This window comes from Arachis duranensis, chromosome 6 (genome assembly GCF_000817695.3).
Source record: "Arachis duranensis cultivar V14167 chromosome 6, aradu.V14167.gnm2.J7QH, whole genome shotgun sequence".
Classification (NCBI taxonomy): domain Eukaryota; kingdom Viridiplantae; phylum Streptophyta; class Magnoliopsida; order Fabales; family Fabaceae; genus Arachis; species Arachis duranensis.
The window spans coordinates 98679697-98690483 of record NC_029777.3 but is presented as its reverse complement, the minus strand read 5'-3'; the positions used below and the strand labels follow the sequence as shown (position 1 = coordinate 98690483).

Below are 10787 nucleotides of genomic sequence, written 5' to 3'. Positions count from 1 at the left end.
ATAAGACATTCTCGTATATTTAAGCAAAATGTGAAAGTAAAGATATGATACTGAAGCAGAACGGTAATGTTTTGTACACGATTTCAAAATAAAGTGGTCGATATGATTTACTTCTGTGCCTCGGATAGTTTTCCTACATAAAACTAAAGGTTAAGAATGTGCAAGTAGGAAGGTCCCTGATATAGCAATCACTAGATGGTTAGTTCGACGAGTCGAAGTTCGTTACTGCGGTACTATCAGTAGTCATCATATCATAGAAATGAAAACACACTTTTGAACCCAAGATATGACTCTGCGTCCTTCATTTGGCATGCAGTTTCCAAAGAACAGTACTGTCTTGCTTCACTTAAACTAGACTTCACTTCCTTTGATTCTCCAGAAGAGCAGTGCTGCTTCTTACCACCGTCTACAAAGTATGCGGAGTCCAGTAACCTTTTTTTCTTCAACATCAAAACACTATCAGTTAGTACACAATTGAAAGGTCAAATGTAACTGGTGCCTGACACAGCAATTTATGACTCTATCTATGCCATAGAAACATTTGATTTGTCATGTTTACCTCAGTACCAACTTGAACACCGGATGCATATTTTTCCGCTTCAACACTTCCCATAAATGAATTGAGAATGCTATCAGTGACCATGTCTGATGGATTTCTCTCTGTTGCAATACCAAGAGCAGCGTTCAGATGATTCTTCGAGAATAATTCTGTTTTCCAGATTACTGACTCCAGGCAATCAGGCTTATTAATCTGTGGAAAATTGTTAGATTTTCTCAATATATGGTCAAAAACTGTTTCTTCAGTTGGCATTGCATATGTTCTTGCTTCGGAATCAGGGAGGAAAACACCTACAGGAATAGAAAGGAAACAATGCTAACTCAACATAAGAAAAATACTGATTGTTAAATTGCATGCTAGTTAAGGTCTACCTGTTTCAACTATGTGGTTCATATCATTTGAGCTACCAGCTGAGTTTTGGTCATTTGAAGTGAGTTTAAGGTTGGCATCATTGCATTCTAACCTGCTGGGATCTGCAGGAAAATTAGTCTGATTTGTTTGAGGGACTTTTGCTGTGTCAGCATCATCCAGAACAAGTATGTCGTGACTGATGGCAGGTCTCTTCTCACGAGCATGATTTCTTGTAAGGACATCCAGTGGTGGACAGCGAATATTATCCAATGCAGCTAGGAGAGAAAAGTTTCTGGCCTTCTCTCGTATGTGGTCAAATACTGTTCTCTCAGTGATAATTTTGCAGTCATCATCTTCAACCTCAAGAGTATGCCCACCTTCAACACCGAACAAGTAAAGGGAAGAATGCTTTTGACAATCGTAAAAGAAACTAACATTGTCTCTTGAGTAATACCTTCCTCTATCTCTTCCTCCAAGAGTTTGAAACTTGGACTGCAATAGGTAGTCATTTATACAAAAGCTATTAGGTCTTTCAACAAGGATTCTAGAGATATGGATTTGAAGAAAAAAATATCTTATGTCAGACATTTCAAGGAAAGATGACCAACATGGAATTATCTTCCTCCTTATCCTTGTTCAGAGTGGATAGCTTCTTCATTGGTATATCAGCTATAGTGATGTTGTCGTCTTCTATGACGTAAACCTCCTCGGGTGGAGGAAGAAAACCCTGCTTCTTGTTTCTTTTCGAAGGAACAACTGAAATTCCCGCTTTCACCATGTGAAGCTTTTCGTGAACATCAATGCCAACTGTATGTGGATATTAAAGTATCGAGTTATAAATTTCACAATTCAAATAAAATTATTGGAGAGAACTTACAATTCAGATAAATATTAAGCACATCTTACTATACTCCTCATATACAAAATCAGCCTTGATAGTCTGATTCCCTTGTGTGACAGGCACAAGAATTGTTGCACAGTACGGGCTTGAGCATGAAATAAGCAATAATCTTAGCTTAAAGTTTGTGTCGGGGGACTCAGAACATATACGGTAGGTAGTAGAAAGCAGTTAACTATTGGTAGTTAGTTATATTTGAGTGTTTAACCATCTTTCTTGAGGTTGAAGATGATGAATGCAAAATCATCACCAACAAAACAAATAGTAGGCATCATCATCACCATATATGAGGTCAGTGAGTAGGATATGACACTGACACTGTGCTTAAACCTGGATGTAAAAATGTTTCCAAGGTTTTCTATAAATAAAAATGAATGCTTATTATATAAGAATTCATTTCATAAGGGTAATCTTTTCTTTCAGTTTTACACTGAAGATCCTTCATATGTCTATGGGTGAGTGGGTGTTCTAGAACACTCCACACGTCATTTGTTTTCTGTCCAGAATAACAGTCAAGGATTTAGTTTACGTACCTGGAAAATTGATCCACCCTGCAGCAGTAATTTTACGACCATTAAACTCTGATTAGACGAGGAACAAACTATTTGTACTCACAGGTTACCAAAACACATTGGAATCAAAAGCATCAAGGACTCATTCATAGAATTTTCTTATGTGGTTCACACTGATAATCATGAAAAGTTAATTAGTATGGCACCATCACCTTATTTTTTCATGAAAAAGAATGGTGTTGCCCTCCTCCAAACCAACAATCTGTGAGAAAAAAGTTTCACATGCTTATTTTAATTATTAGATTCTAGAACTCCTTTGGGGGAATCATTCAATAAACACACCATATCAGCATAATGTCGTTTAACTGACTGGGTTGTCTGTGATATCCTAGTCAACGTTACTACTAGCTTGAACTTTCCTTGTCTATTGCTTTCAGTTTCTGCAAGCTTAATTTCAACTTTTGGAGGTAGTGACAGTAGAGAATCTTTAATATGATTTCCAAATGGGTACTTTCGACCAGTTACTATCTCTATTCTTCTTGGATCAGCTTCAGCAAGGGCCTCAAATGATTTAATTCCCATTGAATGTAGTGCCTGAAACGAACATCTCAACAAGCAAATCATGCACTAAAAGGAAAGGCCACAAGTACCAGACACTATTATATTAATTAAGACAACACCAAAATAACAATCAATACAGATTACCTTTGCCGTAACCATCCCAATTCCAGGCAATTGTTTCAACAGGTATGGACTGTCATCCCAAAGTTTCTGATCAAGTGATTTGGCTAGAAGAGCTGAATTCACAGCTCCTTTGTAATTATGTTTGAAAATAAAATATTCTTTCATGCATTTTGCAATTCTACATCCATTTGAGCATATAGAATTCATATCCTGTAGCATCAAATTTGCTTAATAACTGGGCTTTAACTTTTGTAGGTCTGTAGCACAACATGCAGGAATTAAAATCTCACACCTGAATTAGAGATAGATCATGAACTGAAGGATCACCAGTTAAGCAGTCATTTGCCAAAATAAATATCTTTTCTTCTCTTGTTTGAATGCGTTTTTTCTTTTTCCCTCTATCTCCAAGAATATGAAAGCGAAGCCGTCCATCTTTATCAGCATTGATCTCATTTAAGAGCTTCTTCTCATTGCGTCTTAGCTGTATCCCTTCATTTTACGGGTACAACACTATATCAATACTTAATGAAGAAACATATTTGCATTAGACACTAAAACAGTTGATGAGAATATCCGCACAAGCAATTTCTTCTGCAGAGCAAATAACATGAAGTGCATCTTCTAGACAGCAGTTTTCAGGTGTCCTCATTATCTGTTTCATAGTATCAAATCTCAAATAATACTTTGTCATTAGCCTCCCAGGATCTGCAGTAGAAAAGGAAATATCAGCAACCAGTTTGGATTCTAATTTCTGTAAATATAGCATGATAATAAATTATACTTGAAGATAACATACCTAATGGGCTCAAGAGGAAACCATCTTCATCAATCTCTACCATTTGGTGCTGAGATAACTCGTTAACTTTCTTAACACAAATATCTAACATAACATAGCTTCAATAATTAATGACGGGAAATAGGAGGAAAACAAAAACCTTGGAGAAAGAGAGGGATAAAAATAGAAAGCTATAAGCTCAACTGCAGGACAACAATTGCACCTTGAACATGCTTCACTAAACGATCACCAGAAATTCCTTTCTTAATTGAATAGTTCTCAGGGTTCTGCTTGCAGATAAAAATTTTCATCAGACCAAATTGGAGAAACTCCAAGATAAATCTAAAAGACATTCTTAATTACATACCTTTTTCATTCTAACATACAAGTATGAGCATTGCAACCACTCAATTGCTTTTGTAATATCAGTTACAGTCAGTTGAACTATTTCCGCAAGTAAATGTTCCGTCACACATGGAAGCAATCTATTTGAAGAAAATATCATAATGAGAAACCACCGTAAATGCAGTGTGTATACATAACAGGATCAACATGGCCATCATATCCTTCTTCAACTCAGAAAGAGGCTGCCTTACTGTGATTCCACTACTTCAGATCCATTTAAGAGATTCTCATATAAATGAACCTGAAATAAAAAGAGTAAATTGAATTTTGGGAGAGTAAAAGTGAAAAAAGCATTATATTATATAGGACTGATCACTCAAAGGATTAAGAGGAGGAGGACAGTAAAAAATGCATGCGAATGTAGCTCGGTTCACCGTTTCCCTCCTTGTCATGATTATAACCAAGCCTGTATCATCAAATGGTGGTCGCCCTGCCCTTCCACACATCTGTGCAATAAAATTTTACCCCAAATGTTATATTAGCAATCCAATAATGGGACAACATAACACTGAAAAATCCTCAAGAATTGACTTCCCCACCCTTACCATTTCTGGTAGCCAGTGAGATTGCATAAATAGAAAAAGGTAAAGATATCTTCTGGCTGTATCTGTTTGTGTTTTTCAAGTGCAACGATTATATATCTGAGAAATCTCTATTATAAATGACTTTCTGAAACCAGCCACTAGTTGACATGTATAGATAGATATATGTTATTCCCTTCATTATTTAAAATATGAAATTTATTGGTCGTTTTGACAGGATAAATTCACTAAAATCTTATGCACATCTTAACCTATCCCATATAGTTAGTGACTAAATAAAATCTTGAAAATCGCAACAAATCCTGCATTGCAGGGAACAAACGACAAGTCCTTACTTCTATGATGATGACGTGCTTAAGTGGTTCAAATTAAGGAGAATCGATACTGCTGAAATTAATTTGTATGCTTTGCCATTTTTTAATATTATACACAGATAAGCCAAAATTATCAGAAATGTCAAGAAACAAACCTGCAATATTGTGGAGCGGTCATATTCCATATAGAGACCCTTTTCCTTGTTGCTGGACATAGTTAGATTTCATTAAATTGCTTGGGGAAAAAAATGCATCAATGAAGAGCATATTTCCATTTTTTAAAGAAAAACTGTAGTCATACAAGTGCTGTGTTGATTTAATAACAACTGTATGTGCTGGGAGGTTGATTCCATGGGCTAGTGTATTTGTGGTACAAAGTACTTGAATGTCACCCTTGAGAAAAAGGCCTTCCACAAGATTGCGATCTTTGTGGCAAAGCCCACCATTGTGATAACCAACTATATGTGAAGCAATTTCTAAATGTCAGACTTCTACTGTTAGTTTTCATGCATGGAACTGAATTGCTTTTTAGTATGATTGTTGTATCCAAAACAAGGTGCAGACTTCTGGCATACCCCCATAAAGAATATATGATTGCATTTGCTTGTCACTGAATGACAGAGAAGCCTCCCTCAGGCGATCTTGCTGCTCTCTGTTCCTAATAAATGGATTTGTCTGACCAAAAGTCATGACTATTTGAGAGAGTCGCTGAGCTGCTTCTTGTGCTCCTTTTCTCGTTGAACAAAATATAAGCGCAGATTTTCCTCTTGAGTATTGCATTAGAATATCTAAATGAGATTATAAAAAGAATGATAATTCTTTACCTTGTACAGAGATGTCAACAGCAGAAAACAGGTTACGAACTAAAACAAATTTGTTAAGCAGTAAGCTGAAGTATGCTTCCTTACCAAAAATATAGTTTTGAAGGCGCTGCATGGAAGTATAAACAATAAAACTTAGAAACAGTGATAAGTTTATTTGGTTCAACGATTTCTTTTAAAATAGCACAGCACAGAGCAAACATTGAAGATTGATGTCATCTGAATTGTGTCAACTGGAAACAAACCTTCTCAAATAGAAAGTCATTCTTGGCTGGGGCATAGCCTGCACAAATTTAATAGTACAACAAATTTGCACTTGTCAAAATAACCTCAATGATTATGAGCCAAGACAATAACCACTATACATCACTTTTCCTAAAGAAAAACATATCTAAGTATCCAACTTCACTGTATAGATATGATAATATGATATGAAAAATACAGAACTGATAAAAAGTAAATTTATAGATGGCTACATTCTTTTTATTTGCATACCAAATACTTTGGTTGTCAGCTTTACTGGCCTCATTTCTTCCCCAAATCTGTGAGTATTCAAAAGAAAATAGTATTTTCTCTGGGTATTGCCTTTCAACATTATACAACACACTATCTTATGGATGTGGTGGTAAAACCTACCTTTTAATCCCTTGCTCAGGAACCTTAATCCACTCAGCTGCAACAGCATGTATATTATGTTAAAATTTTCCAACTTTTACGTTTACATATTATATTCGTAACTCTTGTGATGAAATCAATTAAAACAAAAATTACCTAGATCCTCAATATTTGGAATTGTGGCTGACACAGCAACCAAGCGCACCTGAGCAAGAGGATTTAGTTTCATTTTTGGATTGCAAGAAACGATCTTTATTCTACTAACAATCGCTTCCAACGCTGCTCCACGTGGATCATTCAACAGATGGACTTCATCAATAAGTAGAAGTGCGATGTCACTGAAAAAGCTTAAGCCACCACCTTCTATCCCATAACGTGACACTGCATCAAATTTCTATTCATACGAAAGGAAGTCAACTTCACCACTTGATAGCTGATATCTAGTGAACTATAAATATTCAGTTACCCTACTGCTTGTGCGTGTGTGAATATAACTCTGCATCGATCCAACTAAAGTTAAACAATACCAGGGAAAAGACCATGAAATGACATTATTTTTGAAAAGCCAATGAGGGAATCCTACCTTATGACACAAGAGTTAACTTCTCCAGTTCAGTTTTTTATCTCATTCTTTTGGTTGTGGGGACAATATTAAAATACTTAAATCCAAGATAATATTGAGATCTATATCCATTTAATATTTTAAAGAAAAAAAGGCAAAGAAAGCTATAGAATGCGTGGTCTTGCACCTGGGTTTATATAACTTGCATTGACATACTGACCTCAGGAGTAGTCAGAATAATATCTGCCTCGTGAATGTTCCTTGAAGTGTAAGATTCACTATCTCCAGTGAGCTCCAGGCAATTTATTCCCCATGGACCAAACTTGCGATTCCACTCACGGAGCTTCTCTTGTACTAAAGCCTTAGATGGGGCAATATAGACCTTGAAACAAAATATGAAATCATTGTTGCAGTAATTAGTTACGGAAACGACACTGTCGAAATGTTTAAAGTTGTAAACTTCATTATGATTCACCATGTGCGAAAGCTTGGCCCAATGTTTATGTTACAGTACAACAGGCTTTTTGTTGAAGAATTTGGAAAATGGTGCAAAAATGATAGGAGTCTTCTTCTCTTGCACAAATTAAATTACTCCTCACAAGGATTGCCATAATAAAGGTTTTCATTATTCACTGCTGATGCCCTTCAGGAAAGTAACTTACTGTTTTAAGGGACCCCTTTGAATGTATGAATCTTCCATCTGCAGAAATGAACCTGGAGAGAAGCCTCAAAACGCAAAGCTCAAATAGCACTGTTTTTCCACTCCCAGTTGGGGCCGAGATGATCATGTTTGCATCAGAGTGGAAACAGATAGGAAAGCATTCACTCTGAAGTGAATTAAAATACCTGCACTCCATTTAACATGAAAGCTCTTTATAGTAATCAAGAAAGCAATCCTTATGAGATCACTTCAGGTTCCGCTTATGTCCTAATCCTAGACAATCAGAGCTTTGAAAGTGTATGGATTTTATGTCATGTCAGAAATAAATTATGATCACATTTCTTTATCAAACCATGAATGATGGTCAAATGTGAAATACCACTGGCAATGATCAAATCAAAATGTAGGAGCTAAAGCCTCATAGTCTATGAACTTATGTTCAACAACATGTATCCTTCATATAGAAAAAAACACAATACCTGAAACTAAAACAAGAACGAAAAGGTGCTGGCAAATCGAACACTGACTTCAAAGAATATGTGTCCATGACAAAACGCTGAAGACAAACATAGGATGAGGGAAGGGAAAAAAAGAGAGCATTAGTATAAAATATAGAGATATACATAATTAAAGTAACATAACAATTCCAATATTGTAATATTGAACATTACATATCACCAATATTTATAACAGCTAATATTCAGCCAGTAGTGATATACAGTAAACATGCCAAACTTAGAGCAATATCGGGGGGAAAAAATAGCGAGACAAAAGTCAACTCGAAAAACGTGAGAGAGAAAAATATCCAACCATTTCTGAGAAACCTAAAAATTTACATAAGATCCATTTTTAGAAATTATATTCAAATTGAATCCCATACTAAGTTACTAACGGATAACTAACGAGAAAATATTTAAAATAAAAGTCAATCGTGAAACGTAAATGCATGCCAGCAGAAACCAAGGGAAAAAAGTAGATGACACGAGTCGAAGAATATGATGAATCCAATTCATAATCTGGAATTATCCACTGTTCTAGGATACAGAGTCCATCGTAATCGTAATTTGCCCAAAAAGAAAATGGAAGATCGTGGATTTTGAGATCATACAGCATTGAAGTAAACAGCGGAATGCAAATTATGACATGAAAGCAACAAAGGAAAGGAGAAATGAGGTGCACGAAAGAAAAATTAAACAAACAAACAAAAAAAAACAGGGCAAAGAAAAACGATACTAGTTTTGTTCCTCAAGTTGAGAGGCAATAGGTTGCTCAATTTCGCGTTCTTGTGTGCGTCTCCGAAGTGAGGAAGTGGAAGGAACGGAGGAAAATCAGAGTGGAAGAACCGAAGAAGATTGATTCAACGAGCAAAATGCAGAACTAAACGAAGTCGAAAAGAAGTGGTATTTACTATTTATACCTCTGGTGAAGTCCTCTTGGCGGGATCACAACGGAACTTGTTCTCCCTGGCCCCTGCTCTATTTTATTTTTCCTTTTTTCTTCTTTAAAAAAATATAACATTTAATTTTCACGCGGATAATCTAAAATATTTTTAAAGACAATTAATTATGTTTTATTATCTAAATACATAATTTTAAAGTAGTGTTCAATTATTTGTCACAAAAAAATTCTTTTACTTTAAAAAAATTATACTTTTGTCTTTTAATTAAGATTTTTAAAATTTATTCACTTATGCTTATTCTCTAACTGTAGTTTTAAAATTAGGTCCGTTAAATATAACCGAACCGAACGACTTAAATCTTTCTAAATAAAAAATATTAGAGGATCGTCAAAAAATTATTATTTTTTATCACTAATTAATTACTAATATTTAAAAGTTAAAAAATATTAAGTGATTATTAAAATTTATTTATTATTAAATAAAATATATTATTAAATTATTAAACTAAAATAATTGAGTTAATAACTAAGTAATAATCCAAAATAATAAATTTTGATGATTTTTTAATATTTTTTAAATTAAAAATCGTTTAATAAAAGTTTTGGATTTTACAACCATAGTATTAGGGGTGGAAAAAGGCCAGGTGGTCTGCCAGGGACTTGCAGCCTGGCCTGTGTTTGGCCTGACTTGGCCTGGCCTGTTATAAAATAGGTACAGGTTCAGACTCTTTTAAAAGCCTTAATATATTAATAGGCCAGGCCCAGGCTTATTAATTAGCCTTATAGGCCTGTCAGGCCTGTCTAGGCCTATTAAAATATAATTAAATATATAAATAATTATTTATTTGTCTATTTTAAATATGTTAAAAGTTTAAAACTTTTTATAAATATTAAATATACGACATATTACATATAACTATTTTTATTAAAAAATATTTTTTTTAAATAATATTTTTATTTTTGTAAAAAAAATTATCAGGCCTTTTAACAGGCTTCAGACTAGGCTAGGCTGAATAACAGGCCAGGCTTAATACTTTATAAAGAGTCTATAACAGGCTACAGGTCAGACTCAGGCCAATCAACTGTATAACAGGCCAGGCCTGTTAAGAGCAAAGTCTGGCCTGACCTGACCTATTTTCACCCCTACATAGCATACTACATGATCAACTATCCGTCTATCCATTCCACTGCACTATGAAACCACTTATTGGTATAAACAAAAAACTTTTTAGTTATGTTGTCTTAAAAGAAATAAATTTGATTATTTTATTATGATAAATTTAATTATTTTATTATAAAATAGTTGGAGTTATAATAGTTCACTATTTTTTTTCTGTATGTGTGATTTCATGGTATATTATAAGTTATTTTGTTAAAAACATATATAAATATATATAAATATATAATTATTAATTTAGTAATTATTCATAAAATATCTTTTAATAGGATAAATAGATTTTTAAAAATTTTGTAGTCAATTTATATATTTAAGGGAAAAAAAGTATAATTAAGTCCTTGAGAAATTTTTGCTAAAGATTTATAGGTTCTATAAGAAAAAAAATACAAAATAAGTTTTTAAAAAATTACATCACTAATCTTATAGGTTTCTAATGAAACAAGATATATAAGCGATTGACAAAAGATGCATTAGATTTATAAGTCTCGAATGAATTAGATATTGAGAAAATTT

The 10787-nt window shown here is 34.1% G+C and overlaps 1 protein-coding gene across 1 annotated transcript; it reads right to left on the bottom strand.

The window, feature by feature from the left end:
• Positions 1-9047, bottom strand: LOC107495000 (DExH-box ATP-dependent RNA helicase DExH17). The gene is made up of 28 exons (XM_052262810.1): positions 8933-9047; positions 8179-8255; positions 7701-7884; positions 7259-7420; positions 6633-6870; positions 6498-6534; positions 6357-6403; positions 6107-6144; positions 5949-5970; positions 5616-5828; positions 5342-5498; positions 5196-5247; positions 4559-4630; positions 4376-4425; positions 4147-4264; positions 4003-4066; positions 3801-3884; positions 3584-3709; positions 3297-3493; positions 3026-3214; positions 2663-2914; positions 2533-2582; positions 1817-1896; positions 1519-1717; positions 1365-1402; positions 931-1287; positions 560-849; positions 1-440 (listed from the first exon to the last, which is right to left on the bottom strand). The coding sequence occupies exons 2-28, from the start codon at positions 8244-8246 to the stop codon at positions 252-254; spliced, it is 3573 nt and encodes a 1190-aa protein (XP_052118770.1). The 5' UTR covers positions 8247-8255; positions 8933-9047; the 3' UTR covers positions 1-251.
• Between the last annotated feature and the right edge of the window lie 1740 nt (positions 9048-10787).

Bases quoted from the DNA above. Each gene is read 5' to 3' on its own strand.
- LOC107495000 (XM_052262810.1), bottom strand. From the start codon at position 8,246: ATGGACACATATTCTTTGAAGTCAGTGTTCGATTTGCCAGCACCTTTT. The intron at 3,885-4,002 runs GTGCAATTGTTG...ATGTTATGTTAG, and splicing joins TTTAGTGAAGCATGTTCAAG to ATATTTGTGTTAAGAAAGTT. The intron at 1,403-1,518 runs GTTGGTCATCTT...TACCTATTGCAG, and splicing joins AAGGAGGAAGATAATTCCAT to TCCAAGTTTCAAACTCTTGG.